The 22,369-nt window shown below is 36.3% G+C and overlaps 1 protein-coding gene across 1 annotated transcript in view; it reads right to left on the minus strand.

The window, feature by feature from the left end:
• Positions 1-20,896, minus strand: part of LOC140143716 (twitchin-like) — a 108,944-nt gene extending 88,048 nt beyond the window's left edge. Inside the window, exons 1-2 of the mRNA XM_072165529.1 lie at positions 20,830-20,896; positions 1,152-1,454 (exon numbers count right to left, since the gene is read on the minus strand). Coding sequence (XP_072021630.1) covers positions 1,152-1,454; positions 20,830-20,896 — 370 coding nt within the window. The remainder of the gene's footprint in view (positions 1-1,151; positions 1,455-20,829) is intronic.
• Between the last annotated feature and the right edge of the window lie 1,473 nt (positions 20,897-22,369).

A 22,369-nucleotide genomic window follows, 5' to 3' on the forward strand; every position in this document is an offset into this window, starting at 1 on the left:
CGGCAAACTAACTTCACATTTCCCGTGACAAAGTGACAAAAATGCGTGATGAATAGTCAATATATGAGTGAAAAGAATCACCAGGCATGCCAGGCTATCTTGATGAGATAATTGGGTGAAAGACTTTGTTAAAATTGGACCGAACCGAAAAAGGTTTATAAGCATTACATGGCATTTTTGTTTCTCATAAAGTAGCTTATTATCAAAGGTGTATACCTTGCAAAAACAAAGAGCATAAATGTTTTTGGCGTTTTACCAATTTTTAATAACGAATAAACATTTCGAAGGTTTCGGTGTTCATATTGTAAAATCTCCAAAGACGGTTTTGTTTAAAATGAGGCAACACTCAATCGGTTCCTCTACACTCATGTACGGTACTACGTATGACGTAATAGATGGCAAGGTTCTAGCGGTAACATAAACATCTCAAAAAACTAACTAACCCCCCTTCAAATGGTCATTATTCAAAAAGGGCTATTGTATTACAAATCTGTAAAATGCGTTGGAAGCAGAATTTATTTCTGCGTATTTTGACACATCATTTGATAGGATAGCCAAAAAAACAACAAAACACCGGTCAATGTAGTGAGGTCCAGATTTGAAAGTTGCACTTACCATGCTTACATACAATTCAAAAACACTAAGATATCGTTACACAGATTTCCTTCCATTATCATGATTATACTGAATACAAAATCAATACAATTTTCTGCAACTTTCAAATCTTGGGTTACATTATTTGATTTAAATGTACGCTGTGACGTCAATATTTAGTCAATTGCAACAAATGAGGTGTCAAAATGTGCGGAAATAAATTCAGCTTCCACCGCATTTTACAGATTTGTAATACAATCGTCCGTTTTAGAATAATGGTCATTATTTAAGGGGGTTAGTTAATCTTCCTTTTAAAGTAACAGGAATTTAAAATGGCGCAAAGCATTTTGGTCCCTCCAGAAGATTTCAGCTTTGGAGCCAAAGGATTTATTGTGGTTTGGCAGAAGGGTTACGCCGGGGGGTTACGATCAGGGTTTGGACATGCTGTATGATTCTATTCATATGTGTATTTGCATTTTCTTTGTCTATACATTGTCCATGTATTAGTTGATACAAGAAGCACAGGTCTCCTGTTCAATTTCAATTATAGTACTTACCTTGCTCTACTGTAAGGAATGCCGTCGAAGTATCCTCGCCTTCACCATTACTAACAGTACAGCCGAATGCTTCATCTCTATCCTTCCTTCTCTTCAGCGGCGATATTCTCATAACAGACAAAGCCCCGCCATCTGCCGTCGTTACTGTGTCCTCTATGATATATCTTTGAGCACTAACTTTTTTGTCGGTCTTAGTCCAGACAAAATTTAATGGTGGAGTACCAGTAGCTTCACATATAAAGTAATGGTCGGAACCGTCTACTACTGTTTCATTGCTAAGTCCTCTAGTTAGGGTCGGTGGTTCTGAAATTGAAAAAGACAATATAAATGGTTTTGTTAGAAAACTACGATCATAAATATAACACAGGGCCCAAGTTTGGTACAATATTCTCTAAGAGAACTCTTCCTATATACGCAGTTATAATCTATTCGTTTTCAAATAATGATACATGGAATAAAATAACATCAAATCAAGTGTCTCATGCATACATAATTACTCAGTCCGCAATTATCCATGGTCAAAGGTGTACAACTGCTAGTATTGAGTTAAAGACGAGGTATTGTTGGACGAAGCAGCTAAATTTTAAAAAAAATCGATTTTCATTATCTAAATCAATATATTATTAAAAAATAACACTTTAAAGTTTTGCAAACGTTCATTCTACAAATCATATACTTTGAAAATTTGCTTGATTTATTGTTATTAATGAGTTATGTACGTTTCACAAAAGTGTTATTGTTTCAACCCTCTTTACAACATAACTCAAGAACCACAGGTTGTGAAATCTTCTATGCACACTCGCTATGAAATGATCAATGATTATTTTTGCCAAAGCTCACTACCATCATGACCATTTGCAAGATGCAATGTTTTCTATATTATTCGAGATTCTGTAGAATGAAAAATTGTCACCCCTAATGGTAATTGCAAGATTTCCATGGTTAAAATTGTCGAAAATACCAACTTATTCCTATGAATCACAAGGATTTAGCAAATGAATAAATGCTGGACTAATTTAATGCTCTGGTTACCTAATTGCTATGAATCCTATATCGAAGATGACTTATATTTAGTGGCGTTACCTCGGTAAAATGTCATACCAGGCAGTGCAAATTATCCTGAATATTTTCTGTTTTTACCCTGTGGTCTTCAAATTTAAACTCGCCCTTTTTTGCTCATAACTACTCCCGAACAATAAAATATATAGATAATATACAAATTGTATATTTTCTGACCGCTTATCGTCAGCCTGCTACGCTAATTGCCTAAGTCATTTTTTGAAATTTTGAGAACAAAGTACAAAATATGGTTCAAGCATGCATTTAAACGTATTTATTCACCAATCTTTGCACAAGAACAAATGATAATGATACAAATGAAAGGGAATAATCCGAAATAAATAATTAGAGTGATTATGTAACTGATGCATGCTTGAACCACATTTTGTTCTTTGTTTTCAAAATTACAAAAAATGACTTAGGCAATTAGCGTAGCAGGCTGACGTTATTAACTCATAGCAAAAATAATATGAGCACAGAAAAACACTAAAACTGGCAAAAAATTCAGAGCCTGCAGTACTATGATACTGCTATCTCGGCTATTATCATGCACACGTATTACACACACTTCAACACTACACTATTTTTCGCTCACCTGGAACGATTTGAATTAACTATTTTAAGTCTTCACATGCTATTAGTATTATATTATCTGTTCCTGCTCCAATGACACCCCATGCATATTGTTTTAAGTAGGATATGTTCACTGGAATAATATAGTATTACAGCAGTGTTATATTGATTTTATTTTTTAAAAGTGAAATGCTAATACATATTTTTTGGAGTTAGACGTGGAGTTGGAGTTGGAACTGGAGTTAGAGTTGGAACTGGAACAAGTTACTATTAAACTGTCCTGATTTAAATATTCATTTAAAATCGACCCATTTATTTTGAAGTTCCAACTGTGATAGTTTACCCAAATATGACCACTTTAGGTTTTATTTATCAACCAATATAATCCTGATATCATTTTTATATATTTAAATTAGCGAAACAGGTGGTGTGAACTTCAGGAAGTCGTCTAAATATTTCAGGAATTCTCCCCTCTGAACGAACCCTCTCGTCTTTTAAGTTATAAAAGCTCTCTACTGAGGTAAGGTTGGTTTAATGTAGACCATAGACTCATATCATGTATTCCAAGTCCAAGATCTGTCTGTCCACTGATGTCTCAGGTTTGGATGGACGGACTGTAACGGTTCCATTATTTATTTCCCCGGACCTTTGGATGTATGTAGCGCTACTGTGAACATATCCTACCCAGGACAATATGCATGAATTGTCACTGGAACTGGAACAGATCTTTTTCTGATTTATCCGTAGGATACCAAGTCTTGTAAATACCGTAACACAACCTGCCATTGAATATAGTGTCCTCCTTTGTGAGACACAATAATTGTTATCTGCTGTAGAGTCATTTGGGTCACATAGTGAGGTGTCATCCGTATACACTATCAGCAGGGGCGTAAATCCGTTTTTGAAAGTGGGGGGGGACACACTGAAAGTGGGGAAATCAATAAATACATTACAAAATGGCCGCAAAGCGGCCATCGCGTCGCGCATGCGCGACGCAGGGGGGTGTCTGAGGGGGGATGTGCCCCCCTGAGAAGTAAGAAACTTTTGCAAAATGAATACCTAATTGAAGCGATTTGGTGGCCCATTTTGGCACTATTAGTGTGTAAAATTTTAGTTTAAAAAAGCCCAAAATTTGTGAAATGACAGTCCACAAAGCCTTTCGTAGAAAAGTTTTCCCTATTATTGTAGGCCTATACATGTACATGTAAATTACATAAATTGGCAATGTGGAAAGCAGAAGTGAAAATGGCTACTTGTTTACCCACCACGCAGGGGGTGTCTGAGGGGATGTGGCCCCTGAGAAGTAAGAAACTTTTTCAAAATGAATACTTAATTGAAGCAATTTGGTGGCCCATTTTGGCACTAATTATAGTGTGGAAATTTTTAGTTTAAAAAAGCCACAATGTTGTGAAATGACGGTCCATGAAGCCTTTCGTGGAAAAGTTTTCCCTATTATTGTAGGCCTATAAATTACATAAATTGGCAAATGTGGAAAGCAGAACCGAAAATGGCTACTTGTTTACCCACTATGCAGGGGGTGTCAGGGGGGATGTTCCACCTTGAGAAGTTGGACAATTTTGCAAAATGAAGGTCCAATTGAAGCCATTTAGTGCATCATATTTACACTATTTAAATCATTGCTTAAACAAAAGAAGGGTCCGAACTCAATTAGCAAAATGTTAAATGTTACACAGGTCCACTGATATGTTAGGCCTATAAGACCCGCCCTGAATTAGGGACGCACCATTAGATTCTCGGGGGCATGGCGGAGAATTTTTTTTTTTTCGCCTCCAAGAGCACCAAATTTTTTTTTTTTCGCCGCCTTCGGCGGCGAAGTTATTTTTTTTCAATTTTAATGTATATTTTTATACAAAGTTGGGTGGGGAAATTTTTTTTTTTTACTCATCAGTGAGGCAAAATTTTTTTTTTCGTCTCACTAGTGGGCAAATTTTTTTTTTTTTTTCTCACTAGTGGGCAAAGTTTTTTTTTTTCAAAAAACTCCCATGCCCCCCCTGGAAATCTAATGGTGCGCCCCTTATCACACGCTTATGGGCCCACCCACCTTCACACAATGCCTAAAATAACCACAGGCCTATACCGGTACCGACTGTGCGGTGATGGGCATACTCAATTACATGCAATTTAACCTTTCTCTTCTTTTTCTCCTTTTCTCTTCTCCTTTTCTCCCTTTTCTTCTCTCTTTTCCTTTTTTTTAGGGGTGGGGACCAAAAAGTGGGGGGACATTTGATATTGTGTCCCCCCCACTTTAAAAAGTGAGGGGGACGTGTCCCCCTGTCCCCCACCCAATTTACGCCCTTGACTATCAGTCATGGTAATTCCACGCACATGTGAACATGACTGACCTTACTTACACGTGGAACAAAAGTTGTTCAAGTAACTAAAAGGAATTTGATGTTGATCAGCAACTTGCTATTGAAAATGGCCATTCCAAGTCATCCATTTATTCATCTGATTCATTCCTATCTTTGGGGTCAACCAGTGGCTAGGATTTTCCGGTGAATCGGGGAGGGGGGATCGAGTCTACAACTAACACTAACTTTCAAAGGGGGACAAGATGGGGGGAATGCATAAATTAAACGGTTGCCAGCATCCCACACTCAATGGGGTTGTGGAAAATCATGCGTGTGTGTGGGAGGGGTGGCAAATGGCGGGAAGCTGCCCCTCCGTGGCTACACCAATGGGTCAATAATTATCAAAATAACTTCGAAAATGTGCACAGGCCATCGAAGTGCGAGGAGAGCTAGCACTGCTTCAGGGAAAAGTCACAAACATGAATGCATTGACAGCGACTGACCACAACTAATTATTATGTAAACTACATACGATGGCTATACGTTTTTAATGTATAGGCCCTATATGTATACATGGTATATCAAAATAAAATAAACAGTTTGAAAAATGCCACTAGATTAAAAAGTATGAGATCTGTCTGTGGATGCCAACTTGTGCCATTTATGTGTCCCGGAGTTTATCAAGGTCCACAGGAGGACTTGTAAAAAACCTGAGAGCCCCACAAGAAGAAATCCAGAGGTGTAAGGGACGCACCATTAGATTCTCAGGGGGGGCATGGGAGTTTGGGTCAGGCGAAATTTTTTTTTTTTCGCCTCCAAGAGCACCAAATTTTTTTTTTCAATTTTAATGTACATTTTGATACAAAGTTGGGTGGGGAAATTTTTTTTTTTTACTCATCAGTGAGGCAATTTTTTTTTTTTTTTTTTTCTACTAGTGGGCAAAGTTTTTTTTTTTTCACTGGTGGGCAAAGTTTTTTTTCAAAAAACTCCCATGCCCCCCCCCCCCTGGAAATCTAATGGTGCGCCCCTAAGATCGGGATATATTTATTAGGGGCCGTTCCACTTGGTGCTTTTGCAAGGCGTTCTATCAATTACTGTCACGAAAGTGGTAAAACACGTGATTTTCATGCTATTTTAAAAGACTTTGCGCCGGACTGCATTTTTACACGACTAACAAAAATAGCCACTGAGTCTTTATTAATGGCATCACGACCGTTATTTTACAGTTGTGGGAGTACTAGATGTTGATTCGGCAATCAACTAAAGCGTTTTGACCAATTATCTCATACTTTTTAATTTAATGGCATTTTTCAAACTGTTAAAGTCATTTTGATACACCCTGTATACAGGGTTTACTGTGACGCACAAATCACTCGTATACGCGTTCACACACTTTCCGTACCCCTTCAAATGCAAAGTGCAAACATATGCGTTCATATATTCAATGATTTGTAAAACCCGGTATTTTCAACTGGTGGTAGTAGAGGACGAAAATATACCCTTATTATGAGATTGTAGCACGACCCAGCAACCACAAAACGTTTTTGACATCATTCGCAAAAGGTTATAAAAGGTTATCAGAAAACGTTTAAATGTCGGGTTATATAAAGGGTACATTAATGGTATAAAACGTTTTCATAACAATAAATAACATTTGTTGGAAATTTACTGCACAGCAAACACAAATGTTTCACAGAAAACATTTAAATGTCGGGTTATATAAATGGTATAAAAACGTTCTAATAACATTCCAAAAACATTTGTGAAAACTTGGTACAAATCATTCTAAACAGAATTTTATTTTGGGGTTGAAAAAATATTTTGCAAAAAATGTTTGCCCAAAATATTTACATAACGTTTTTAAAATGTTTTCACGACCTTTATATAACCCGACATTTAAATGTTATTAAAACGTTTTGTAAAAAACATTTTAAGAACATTTCTGTGTTTGCTAGGTGCAAATATTTTAACATAATGTTATTTAAGTGTATTTAAGTGTTGACAAAATATTTGACCAAAAATGTTTGCAAAAATAGTTTACAATGGCATTTCGAAAACATTTTAAAAATATTGTTGTAGTGTGTTTTCATACAAAACGTTTCAAAACAATTTCATGAGCTTTATATAACCCGACATTTTAATGTTATTAAAACGTTTTTACCTAAACCAAAACCAAAAATATAACTTATTTAAAACGTTTTTGTGTTTGCTGGGGAGTCAGTAGTAATATTTATAGGTTAATGAATGCGTATTATTACTTGTGGGGAGATAAATTAGACAAAATAATGCACGCGCACTGATATTGATGCGTTTAATGCACGATCCCTGTGCAAGTGCATTATTTTGTCTAATTTCTCGAGCAAGTAATACGCGTTTATTAAAAAACTCCAAAACCATGAAAACTCCTTATCCACTGATATCTCAGGTTTGGATGGACGGACTGTAACGGTTCCATTATTTATGTCCCCGGACCTTTGGATGTATTTTAATAGGTATTAGCATTTTACTTTGAAAAATCAACGTAGTGCTACTGTGAACATATCCTACCCAGGACAATATGCATGAATTGTCACTGGAACTGGAACAGATCTTTTTCTGATTTATCCGAAGTCTTGTAAATACCGTAACACAACCTGCCATTGAATCTAGTGTCCTCGTTTGTGAGACACAATAATTGTTATCTGCTGTAGGCGTGAAAGACTTGAAGGGTCATTTGGGTCACATAGTGAGGTGTCATCCGTATACACTATCAGTCATGGTAATTCTACGCACATGTGAACATGACTGACCTTACTTACACGTGGAACAAAAGTTGTTCAAGTAACTAAAAGGAATTTGATGGTGATCAGCAACTTGCTATTGAAAATGGCTATAATTTCAACACATTCAGGTTTAAAGCATGGTTTATCGGGAACATTCGGAAATTGTTTTTGTAGTTCATGATTCTTGTAGTCCATGAAAGATTAATCGTAAGAAATTCGTGCAGAACGATTTGTGGATCCCTACTCCTCTTCAGAAATTAAATACAAGTCTCATCCGAATGACGCAGTGCTGTCATGGTTCATTTTAAATGTATACTATGGGGGAGAGCGGACCGAATTAGTATTTGATGTTACCAATGAAAAGTTGGTTGAAGTTGAACCAATTCGATTTCCTCAACGAAAGACGAACATCTCTTGTTTTTAATCTCGTGTTCACTTCCTCCGGAAGAAAAGAAAGTGGGTATTTTATATAAATCATATGTAAATGGTTCCGTGTCTCTGTAATAAATAAAGATTCTTTAAACCACTATATATTTGAAGCTTTTATCATTAGCTACAAAATAACAAAAGTCACTCTGGATGCTACTTAAAGCCATAGAATCACGGCACATTTAAGAAGAAATAGCATGGTTCATTTCTAATGAAATCAGAGGACAAATGGAGAGTCATGACATCTGCATTTGTTCAGTATACAAGTGTCAATTATGTCCGCAAAACCAGAGATCCTAACATATTCCGCTGCAGAACACAAATGTAGATTATCTAGAACAGTTTTGAAGACACAAGGATCAGTGAAAGATGTGTATGGTGCACTTTGCCTTGTTTTTTATTTTCATGCAAACTCTAATCACTATTTATATAATGGATTGCATGTAGCTAGCAACAAACCAATAATAGTTATAAAAAGAACAATACATATTTACATATGTTTTCAGGTTGTTCATTGTATTGGTACGTTACGTGTGGATGATAAATGGCCTGATTCACGGCTAAAATTAATCATTTATGGAATAACAATATCGTTTTCTGACATTGTTCCAATAATTCTCGTTATGTGTTGTTTTGAATTTGAAGTTGCTTATCAAACTTTGAAAGAGTTCGACGATGATTGATATGATTAAAAAGCGAGCAAAAATCTCACATTCTCCTAAAGGGTACAAAATATGGATTATACAATTAAAGAAAGTACGCATAAACCCAGTACCCCGATTGCTCAACTCAAGAAAAAAATATAAGCGATTATAGCAAAATAGAATATTTCGGATGGAAGAAGTCTCAAACGGGAGACAACCCCCACAGGACAAGGAAACATGGGAAATGGGAAGCGTAACAATGACCACATCTTGATGACAATAACATATAAGCCAATTTCCATGTTTCCTTCTGTCAATCTTTTTTGCACATATCTGGATGATACTTTGGTTCTGCGCCAAAACATTTTATAGGTTAATGCTCAAATTCCTTTGGAACATTGTGAGTATACATGTAACTTAAATATGATTAAAATATTAGCCTATAGAATAGTTCAGTATAAGCAAACCATCCACAGCTTTGGAATCTCTGCAGCTTACTGCAGCCCGATAAATGTTTGACATATAATTTGAATATGTTGTTGCAACAATATCAGCACAACTCTGCCAGGAATGTATTACTTTGGATGATGCCTAAAGAAGATTCATTTCACTTATATCAGTCATGTCAGTAGCAAGACAATGTAATTAAGATTGCGTATGGGGAACTTTCATCAGTGAAATCAGACTCATGCCACCCAAAATGGGTATTACTCGCGTTTTACTAATTAACCTACCATTCTTGTGCCCTTGATGTGCGTGACACAATGATAATAACAACAATAACAAAAGTCATCTCTGTGAGATGTGTTTATGAAAAGCTGTTTGGTTGGTATACTCAAGGGGGATATAATAAACACGGAGAAACAATAGATTACGTCGCGCATTGTTCCTTTGATACCGAATTGATTTGCCGACAGGTGGTTCCATTGTTTCGGACAAAAGCTTCGGTCATTAAAACCCGACAGCAGATTAACGGTTTACCTGGCAGGCGACTGCCAATAAGTGATGAATAGATAGTCATGTGTAAGCGCCCCACTTGAGAAAGTGGTACCATTGTTCTCACACCGTCAGCCTGCTACGATAATCCCCTAAGTCATTTTTTTTGTAATTTTGAGAACAAAGTACAAAATATGATTTAAGCATACATTCAAACATATTTATTCACCAATCTTTGCACAAGAACAAATGATAATGAGGTAGATTAAAGGGAATAATCAGAAATAATTAGGGTGATTACGTAACTGGCGCATACTTGAATCACATTTTGTACTTTGTTCTCAAAATTACAAAAATGACTCCGCACAATAATAACAACAATAACAAAAGTCAATCTCTGTGAGATGTGTTTATGAAAAGCTTTTTGGTTGGCATACTTAAGGGGGATATAAACACGGAGAAACAATAGATTACATCGCGCATTGTTCCTTTGATACCGAATTGATTTGCCGACTGGTGGTTCCATTGTTTCGGACAAAAGGCTTCGGCCATTAAATTGGTTACTGACCTGAGTACAGCATATTAACGGTTTACCTGGCAGGCGACTGCCAACAAGTGATGAATAGATAGCCATATGTAAGCGTCCTACTTGAGAAAGTGGTCCCATTGTTCTCACACATCGTCAAAAGAAATTATCTTTTTGTACTCTTGGCCTACCATTCTAGCGGCCTTGTGCATGGCCAATTACAATCAGTTACGAAAGCAAAAGTCATGTCTTTGATGCAAGCCCTGATATCCGTTTATGAATAGCTTTTTGGAATATCAATATACAGTGGATTGCGTAATGGACTACCAACTGACCAATCTGTGGCTTATAAAATAAAATGAACATATTTTGTGCCAATTTTGTCCAAACATAATTTGAGAATGGTATCTGTCAATTGAATTTGCCATTTACTCTTAAAGTGCAATAAAAGTGGCCCAGTAATAGACAACCTGTTCAGTGCCCCAGATTTGTATAGACAAAACTGCGACGTTCTAGAGCTGTCTAGATTCCGTCTCATGATGTGAGCTCCGGGCGTGAACTGTTTTGGCAGGTAGTTGTTCCAACTTGTTTGATGGATAAGACATTTCCCTAAACAAGTCATTCATAAAATTGGAATGTCGCTGAACTTGACTGATGGCCTTGCAGGATTTTTGCACGATAGCATAAGTGCATATTTATACTCTCGAAGAGTGGGGTACTCATTATTCTCTGTGATGTTTTGCAATAGTTCATTCTACAAATCATATACTTTGACAACTTGCTTGATTTATTGTTGTTAATGAGTTATGTACGTTTTACAAAAGTGTTGTTGTTTCAGACCTCTTTACAACATAACTCAAGAACCACAGGACCTACAAAACTATATCTGTGATATTTGAATTCTTCTACACACTCGCTATGATAAGATCAATGCAATTTTTGCCAAAGCTCACTACCATTCGCAAGATGCTGTGAACTACCAAATCGCAACAGTTTAAAATAGTTGCTAACCTTAAACAGTACCCGAAACTAAAAGGTTACTGAATTTCGTCCCAGAATTCAATGGGCAGAGATGGTGCAATATCTTCACCCCAGAATGCAATGGACAGAGCCGGGGACAGAGGTGGCGTAGAGGATCGTTGATTCAAAGGATAGTTTTAGCGCCAAAGATTAGTAAAAGCTCTTGTTGAAAGCCAAACTTTAAGCAAGCTCATACGTGTAATCTGACTGACATATTTGCATGTTTTTCACTGAACACAAGACTTGCCGTCACTTTTCCATTCGCAAAACGAGAAACGGAGTCGTTTGAGCGTATGTAGTCTTGTAGCTGCTTACAATGGATTGTGGGGACAATCCAATTCATCATCTGCAACTAGCCAGACTAGTAAACCTCATTGTCACGGCCATTTCGTTTTGATCAATCATATGGTTTGTGGGCGAAACAAGTTCACACATCGGAAAGTCTGTTTGGAATTTGGGTGAAATTAAGAGAATAATTTTCAACACCGATGTAAGTGATCCGATGACGGGAGTTGTTAGTTGGTAATTTGATGGATTTGATGATGGACTTTTGATTGGTTGATTGTTTTGCTGATGGGTTGACCATTTGGGAATCAAAGCGATGACCGTTTAAGTTGACAACGCTTGACCATGACCATCATGATAGTGTAAACCCTTAACCTACTCAGATAATTCAACCGGTTTGTGAGAATGCGCGTTCATCATTTGCCCTAGAAACAGAGTTAAGAAGCTGATATGGCGCATGGCGTTAAATGTTGTCGCAATGCAATTTATGATAAAAGGGACTTTGTCCATTACCAATTATTTGTTCAGATATTTTTGAACGTTTCTTTAGTCTTAATTTTGTTTGACCATAATAATTAAAGTACTATAATTAAAAAAACCTAAAACAGATTTTCACATAGCTATGACGACATGTTGGGCATATCTTGATATGATCTCCTTATTCTTATTGACGAATCTAACGAGCCAGGTGATGGTCAGAATTCATTCGTTGGTTGAACCAATTCGAATTCCTCAACGAAAGACGAACATCTCTTGTTTTTAATCTCGTGTTCATTTCCTCCGGAAGAAAAGAAAGTGGGTATTTTATATAAATCATATGTAAATGGTTCCGTGTCTCTGTAATGAATAAAGATTTTTTACACCACTATATATTTGAAGCTTTTATCATTAGCTACAAAATAACAAAAGTCACTCTGGATGCTACTTAAAGCCATAGAATCACGGCACATTTAAGGTGCAAATAGCATGGTTCATTTCTAATGAAATCAGAGGACAAATGGAGAGTCATGACATCTGTATTTGTTCAGTATACAAGTGTCAATTATGTCCGCAAAACCAGAGATCCTAACATATTCCGTAGCAGAACACAAATCTAGTTTATCTAGAACAGATTTGAAGACACAAGGACCAGTAAAAGATGTTGTATGGTGCACTTTGCCTTGATTTTTATTTTCATGCAAACTCTAATCACTATTTATATAATTGATTCCATGTAACTAGCAACAAACCAATAATAGTAATAAAAAGAACAATACATATTTAATTACATATATTTTCAGGTTGTTCATTGTATTGGTACGTTACGTGTGGATGGTAAATGACCTGATTCACGGCTAAAATTAATCATTTATGGAATAACAATATAGTTATCTGACAATGTTCCAATAATTCTCGTTATGTGTTGTTTTGAATTTGAAGTTGCTTATCAAACTTTGAACTCGGAGTTCGACGATGATTGAAATGATTAAAAAACGAGCAAACATCACATTCTCCTAAAGGGTACAAAATATGGATTACTCGTGCAAATAAAGAAAGTACGCATAAACCCAGTACCCCGATTGCTCAACTCAAGAAAAAATATAAGCGATTATAGCAAAACAGAATATTTCGGATGGAAGAAGTCTCAAACGGGAGACAACCCCCACAGGACAAGGAAACATGGGAAATGGGAAGCGTAACAATGACCACATCTTGATGACAATAACACATAAGCCAATTTCCATGTTTCCTTCTGTCAATCTTTTTTGCACATATCTGGATGATACTTTGGTTCTGCGCCAAAACATTTTATAGGTTAATGCTCAAATTCCTTTGGAACATTGTGAGTATACATGTAACTTAAATATGATTAAAATATTATAGAATAGTTCAGTATAAGCAAATCATCCACAGCTTTGGAATCTCTGCAGCTTACTGCAGCCCGATAAATGTTTGACAATTTGAATTGTTGTTGCTACAATATCATGCATCAGCTGCACAACTCTACCAGGAATGTATTACTTTGGATAATGCCTAAAGAAGATTCATTTCACTCATATCAGTAGCAAGACAATGTAATTAAGATTGCGTATGGGGAACTTTCATCAGTGAAATCAGAAACACGTGCCACCCAAGTCATCTCTTTTATGCAATAAGCCGGAGATTAATGAAAAGCTTTTTGGTTGATATACTCAAGGAGGATATAATAAACACGGAAAAACAATAGATTACGTCGCCCATTGTTCCTTTGATACCGAATTGATTTGCCGACAGGTGGTTCCATTGTTTCGGACAAAAGGTTCGGTCATTAAATTGGTTACTGACCTGACAGCATTTTAACGGTTTACCTAGCAGGCGACTGCCAATAAGTGACGAAGTACAAAATATGATTTAAGCATACATTCAAACGTATGATAATGAGGTATAGATTAAAGGGAATAATCAGAAATAATTAGGGTGATTACGTAACTGGCGCATACTTGAATCATATTTTGTACTTTGTTCTCAAAATTACAAAAAATGACTCCGCACAATAATAACAACAATAACAAAAGTCATCTCTGTGAGATGTGTTTACGAAAAGCTTTTTGGTTGGCATACTTAAGGGGGATATAATAAACACGGAGAAACAATAGATTACATCGCGCATTGTTCCTTTGATACCGAATTGATTTGCCGACTGCTGGTTGCATTGTTTCGGACAAAATGCTTCGGCCATTAAATTGGTTACTGACCTGACAGCATATTAACGGTTTACCTAGCAGGCGACTGCCAACAAATGATGAATAAGTGATGTGTAAGCGCCCTACTTGAGAAAGTGGTACCATTGTTCTCACACGTCGTCAAAAGAAATTATCTTTTTGTACTCTTGGCCTACCATTCTAGCGGCCTTGTGCATGGCCAATAACAATCTGTTACGAAAGCAAAAGTCATATCTTTGAATTGATGCAAGCCCTGATATCCGTTTATGAATATCTTTTTTGAATATCAATATAGCACAAAAGTACAGTGGATTGCGTAATGGACTACCAACTGACCAATCTGTGGCTTATAAAATAAAATGCACATATTTTGTGCCAATTTTGTCCAAACATAATTTGAGAATGGTATCTATCAACTGAATTTGCCAATTTACTCTTAAAGTGCAGTAAAAGTGGCCCAGTAATAGACAACCTGTTCAGTGCCCCAGATTTGTATAGACAAAACTGCGACGTTCTAGAGCTGTCTAGATTCCGTCTCATGATGTGAGCTCCGGGCGTGAACTGTTTTGGCAGGTAGTTGTTCCAACTTGTTTGATGGATAAGACATTTCCCTAAACAAGTCATTCATAAAACTGGAATGTCGCTGAACTTGACTGATGGCCTTGCAGGTTTATTGCACGATAGCATTAGTGAAAATGTAATACTCTCGAAGAGTGGGGTACTCATTATTCTCTGTGATGTTTTGCAATAGTTCATTCTACAAATCATATACTTTGACAACTTGCTTGATTTATTGTTGTTAATGAGTTATGTACGTTTTACAAAAGTGTTGTTGTTTCAGACCTCTTTACAACATAACTCAAAAACCAAAGGACCTACAAAACTATATCTGTGATATTTGAATTCTTCTACACACTCGCTATGAAAAGATCAATGCAATTTTTGCCAAAGCTCACTACCATTCGCAAAATGCTGTGAACTACCAAATCGCAACAGTTTAAAATAGTTGCTAACCTTAAACAGTACCCGAGACTAAAAGGTTACTGAATTTCGTCCCAGAATGCAATGGGCAGAGATGGTGCAACATCTTCACCCCAGAATGCAATGGACAGAGCCGGGGACAGAGGTGGAGCAGAGGAGCGTTGATTCAAAGGATAGTTTTAGCGCCAAAGATTATTAAAAGCTCTTGTTGAAAGCCAAACTTTAAGCAAGCTCATGCCGCGAATAATCTGACTGACATATTTGCATGTTTTTCACTGAACACAAGACTTGCCGTCACTTTTCCATTCGCAAAACGAGAAACGGAGTCGTTTTGAGCGTTTGTAGTCTTGTAGCTGCTTACAATGGATTGTGGGGACAATCCAATTCATCATCTGCAAGCCTGACTAGCAAACCTCATTGTCACGGCCATTTCGTTTTGATCAATCATATTGTTTGTGGGCGAAACAAGTTCACACATCGGAAAGTCTGTTTGGAATTTGGGTGAAATTAAGAGAATAATTTTCAACACCGATGTAAGTGATCCGATGACGGGAGTTGTTAGTTGGTAATTTGATGGATTTGATGATGGACTTTTGATTGGTTGATTGTTTTGCTGATGGGTTGAACATTTGGGAATTAAAGCGATGACCGTTTAAGTTGACAACGCTTGACCATGACCATCATGATAGTGTAAACCTACTCAGATAATTCAACCGGTTTGTGAGAATGCGAGTTCATCATTTGCCCTAGAAACAGAGTTAATAAGCTGATATGGCGTTAAATGTTGTCGCAATGCAATGATAGAGGGGACTTTATCCGTTACCAATTATTTGTTCAGATATTTTTGTAACGTTTCTTTATTCTTAATTTTGTTTGACCATAATACTTAAAGTACCATAATTAAAAAACCTAAAACAGATTTTCACATAGCTATGACGACATGTTGATATCAATATGAGAGATAGAAAGGTTAGGATGAATTTGTAACAACAACAAAGATTAGATTCCTTAACCATGTTAACTTTTCTGAAATAAAAAATGCCCAAAATAATTTTTAATATATCAGCAGATTTGTGAAGCTGAGATCGAGTAAATAGCTGCAAATAAAGCTTGAAGAAGCAGTGATGCAGTAGATATAATTTAAATACGATCAGAGAAACAAAGTCCTGGTAGTATTTTTACTTAAGGAATCGGGCATATCTTGATATGATCTCCTTATTCTAATATTGACGAATCTAACGAGCCAGGTCATGGTCAGAATTCATTCGGCCTGCTGGGCCCCCTCCGCACCAAACTGGTGTTGTGACTTCCCAATTGGGTGGATTAAAACCGCATAAAAATCGATGTTATATTCCATTGTGTTGGAAACTTTCACCATTCTTTTGTCTACGTGTAACATGGGTGATGGAATGCAGTTTAAAATCCCCGCCAAGGCTGGTGTAGGAATGCGTGGGATTGGATTCGTCTATAATTTTGGTATCCTTTAAAGTCGCGAAACTAATTTGAATCCACGCTGTACCACATACCTCTATGTGATCGGTGGTTGTGCATGTACTATAGTACTTTGAAGTCGTTGTACTTGAAAATAACTCAATCCGTATGCATTAAAAGTTTCCAATTAACAATTCGTTACAATTTCGTTTAAATATAGGTTAACAATCACTTGTAACCCGACGTAACATCTGCATTCAATGACTTAGTGCGAAATTAGAGCTGGTTTCGCAGCTTCACACCTTTCCTTCTGTTAATAAACTAATTAATCGCTATGTGTTAATTGGCTAAATTGGTTACAGCAATGGAATTTGCATCTGCCATCACCATGAGCACATTTCAATGACTGCAAAGAAATTGTCCGACTTATCTCAATATTTAGGCAAAATAAAATAATATCCTTATTTAGTTATTTGTGCTGCATATAAATGGAGAATGGAACTTAAAAGGGCATTTCGTGATCCACAGCCCCTCTTTTCTCAAAAAAAGTTGATATTTTTTATAGCATTGGAAACATCTGCCTACATATTGGTGATGTACACACAATTTCTTGCAGATTAATTCGCTTAGCAAAATGGTCAAATTTGAATTATGTTCTATCTAATAAACGTGTACAAGAAAGTAGCATACACCTATAATCATGCATAACCATGATAACTTGCAAACGCACAATGGGAATCAACTGGAATAAAAATATCAAGATTAGAATGTGAAACACCTATTTAGAAGAACATTATGCACAATGTTCAATTTGAAACCGTGTGGGGTTTTAGTGAGGCCGCTTTAACAAGAAGGTATTGAAATATTAAAAACTATTAAAAAATATGTGTTTAAAAAGTTGCACAATGCCCCGGGCACAATGCATGTAGGGAAGAACTCTTTGTAAGCTATGGTTTAACTTACTTACACCCATGCTCGTTATAAGATGTACTCTTTGGGTCGACAGATCATTGGACACGGTTAACTCAATTATCTGGCCCATCTCATATCTAAACTTGCATTAAGAATACCAGTTGTACCTTTGATGTTTTGCAACCCGTAAATGATACAAATTTGTTTCCTATTATCCTCATACTGAAATAGTCATTGCCCGGGATTCATTGTATGTTCAAAAATAGAACCAACATGGCTACCCGTATCATCAGATGCCTTTATCGCTTGGAAAATACTTGTGCAGTACTTGTATAATTGGGGTGGTGAAATAGGTTCTGGATAAGATATCTTGCGCAATTAGTCAATTCATTGTCACTGAATAGCAAATGACTATTCCGTTTTAGCGAGCGTTTTGCAACTATAATCACCATACAGTGACACCCCAAATGACCCAATCTAATTAGCATCTTAGTTCTTACACACACAATTTTCCAAGATGGCTGTGCACAGGGAAAGCAATTATAATTAAGGTACCAGTTATGTTCATCCCTGTATATCCTATGGCAAAGACAACTATATCAAAAACGTAATTCTTTTGTTTTTTGTTTTTTTGTGCTGTCTATAGTGTTATACCAAGTATACACTATCTTGTTCCAATTTGGTAGACGCCAGAAAGCTATACCAAATGGTTGCATTCCAAACCTTTAATGGACATGTCAATTTGTATTCGTAATATAAACCACTATAAAATTAAATGAAACCAATTTGAAAAGACATGTAGCAAGTAGACCTAAAGAAAAGTTTTGGATGTCCTCATTTTACATTAAGGAAAAACGTTAAATGATTGTGAACATAGACATTGAATTCCACGCATTGAAATACTGTCAATGTAGTAGAAATGCTCCATGATACGTACATAAAATTATAAATGGTTATTTTGGCGGCTTTCTGTTTACTTGCTCATTATCATTTATTATGTAATGTAATGTAATACGCCTCACAAAAGAGTTATAATATTAACATGTAGATAGTTTAAAGACTTTTACAGGGCGAATATATATTCATCTTCTAAATTGAAAACATTTCCCTTTAATTGAATTTAAAACCACGTCAGGAGGGTCAGTGTCACCTCGCATCCAGCATTAATCATACGTTATAGCTCCTATAAGGCCACGGGGTGTTATGAATTATTTCCGACAATTACACTTAAGCACGCAAGATTTCCCATCATATGTTAATAATATTCACATTCAGACCATATGCGACCAGATTTATGGGGATAGTAGTATTTTGTGGTTGACTAACTTGACTTTGACTTTTGTTTGACTTTTTACAAGACTAGTAGCCGCAAGGTTAAATCAACTACAGCAACACACTAAGATCAATCACAGTGTATTTAAACGTTTGTAAAACTTTCAACCTGTTCACATTCGTATCACATCGTTTCAATGAATCCAAAAATGTTATGAAAATAGGACTCGAAAATAGCTTTTTATTGCTCTGCACAAAAACATTCATACGTGTGCCACACGTCACGCTGAGCGCGCACATCTCATACGCGCCTGCAATCAATATGCACACAACTCCATAACCTACCCACTCACACGACCCACATACGTCGTGTACGTGCACCTCTCCTTGCATTCACGCACGCTAATGTACAAATATGCGCACCCCACGAGCACAACCCGGCACATCCCAACACACCACCCCTACACACAGCCAGCATTTCATTGTCCAAAAATACAAAGAAAAACGCCACAGTTTGGCCTTATAATAATATTATGTGTTTCTAGGTTGAAAATGGAACGCATTACTTTATGTAATAACATTTCCACAAATTATAGCCACATGTATTACGGCCAGTGACAAAAATGCACTGATAATCCAGTATTGAACCTCTGACCTTTTATAATTAACCATGTTTAACTTAACTCAAAATTTAAATTGTAGAATCCAAACACCTTTTAAATACATCAGACAAAACCCGCTATTGACCAGACGGATGACACTCTAATATCTACGCAAATCCAATTTGAACTTTTATATTAGTTTATAGTCGTGAGAAAGTTGTGTCTAATCCTGCCCTAATCCAGCAGAAATTTCCGTTTTTATCAACTTTAGTCCATCATGACTCCTGCCGTTTCCGCAACAAAGCCAGTACCGAGGTTTGAATTGGAGTCAAGGTCGCTGCTGTGGATCCTATTATATCATGTCTATCTTTTTACATCGACACGCAACACTTTTGAAACACCCTCTATCTTTATCTTTGCCTTAAGTTCCTAGTTAGTGTAATCCAACCCCCTACTTAACTATGCTCAACCATGTATCACAGCTGAGTAACTTACTCGTAATCATAGATGCGTAAATGAATGAATGAATAAATAAATAAATAAATAAATAAATAAATAAATAAATAAATAAATAAATAAATAAATAAATAAATAAATAAATAAATAAATAAATAAATAAATAAATAAATAAATAAATAAATAAATAAATAACAAGCAACACCATTATGTGAATATTTTCAAGATCAAAAAAGGAGCTGCTTTTTTTTAATCAGAGGTTATATGTACCTCGTAAGATCGATTGAATTTTAATCAGCAATAGGCAGATCTCCACAAACACACAAGCTAAATGTATGCATCAATCATTTGCATATACCACCAACAATTAAAACCATAATGTACGATCTCAGTTTCAATGAGCTACGTCATTTTTTTTTTCAAACGTGCATTTTGTGGCATATTTGCAATGTTACACATGTCCCAACTTACACCTAATTGGATTCAGCCAAATTCATTGTACTTTAAGGACAATAGAGTCATTACGTTTGAATTAAAGTCATAATATGACTTTAATTAAAAAACCACATAGAACACCGCAGTTAAGCGGGTCTTTTATTTTATCTCAGTAGTTTGGCTTGAAATGACCAGAAAACTTTCCTGACTGTTGTTACTAATAGTACTGATTTATACTATTGGCAAAGAATAACCAAATTTAAATCGACGTTTTGGCTAAGATATCGCCAACACTAAGCATATTCCAAAAGAATGGTTTTATATTTAATATAATTTGTAAAATGATAATTGCGACAACTTACCTGCTACGCATACTGCACAACACCAAATAAATAGTAGCACCAAAGGTTGATAATTCCTTAGTTCCATTTTGGCAACACAATTATAATACGATTCCACAGGAATAAGTATATTATCCCGAATTTGAAAGAACTTGGAAGAAATATATGTTATTCACAAACAGTACATCCCAGGGTATGTTATGTCCGTCTCGTCGTCAATATCTAAGTTCTAAATTCCATCATAGATACGTTCGCGAAAAGTTACTGCTAATCTCCAAGCTTCTGAAAAAAATCAGCCGGCAAGATGGATTTTTGAAGGCGACCGCGCCCGATGGTCCACTCTGACTGCAGTAAGACCTATTATAGCCGTGTCGTGGTATACGTGAACACAAACTTGAGGGAGTTGTGAGCAAGTCGTGGGATGAAGTCCCTAGATAGTGTCAAATCTCAACGGGGAATCCTATACGACCAACACCCATTCAACCTATAACAAAAAATCACATATTATTATTGACCTAACACGTTACGGGTATAAACAAGATATGACTTAGCTACATAATAAAATAAATGCGAAATAATATTACCCTTAGATGACCCGCAAAACTTCAACGTTGTAAAACGGCGGCGGGTCTAAACTTTTTTGGCCCACTCCCGGCTGAGTCTAACAGCTGTTTCATACAATCCGCCTCCTACGCGTACTGCCAATGCAGGCACGTCAGATTTTCATTGAGAAAAAAATGTTATGAAAGCGAGTTATGTAAAGTATGGAGTTACACTGGGCATGACGAGTTTCATTATCATAGTACTGTCACTACACTACCGACAATCTGCCTCATACCCCGGGGCCTCATATTTTCAACGGTGTCACCGTTTAATTTCATCACTGTTCATTGGCGGAAATTCGAAAAGGAGTTAGTGTACTACTATATAGACTACAAGACGAATTACTTCCGACACATCAACCTACGCTTCCCGAATGAAAGTTATTTTAAAGGGAGTTGTGGATGACCATGGAGTTTCTTTACCCCATCTTAAAATATGATCGGATGCTTGTCATTTTACTGACGATGGTATCGTAGATGATATTGCCAATACGTTGTCTAAAGTTATATTGCACTAAAGGTTTGACTTCTTCTGATATATTCAAGCAACGGTTAATGACCATCCATTGTATAACATGGCAACACAACATTATGATTCAACGTCAAAAGGCATGCGTAAAAATTATGACATGCACAGTTATCCAGGTATTATCGAGTCATGAAAACAGTTAACCTGCTAATTAACGATTAATGCTTTTTCGTAATCTATAGTCTGTTTTCCACAAAATACAAACCTTTCATTTTCTGAATTGCAAAACAAAAGGACTTACAAATATTCGTCTATATCGATTGTCTAGCAAGTGTAGATCCTAACAATAGGCGTTACACAAAAGCTTATGTTATGCAATAAATAATCATTGGTTTCTGTAAGCGGGTTAGGTGGTGAATTCTTTGATTATTGCTTAGTCAATCAACCCAGACATTAAAATCAATACGAGTTAAAAACAAATAGCGGCGTT

This window comes from Amphiura filiformis, unplaced genomic scaffold, assembly GCF_039555335.1.
Source record: "Amphiura filiformis unplaced genomic scaffold, Afil_fr2py scaffold_26, whole genome shotgun sequence".
NCBI classification, from domain to species: domain Eukaryota; kingdom Metazoa; phylum Echinodermata; class Ophiuroidea; order Amphilepidida; family Amphiuridae; genus Amphiura; species Amphiura filiformis.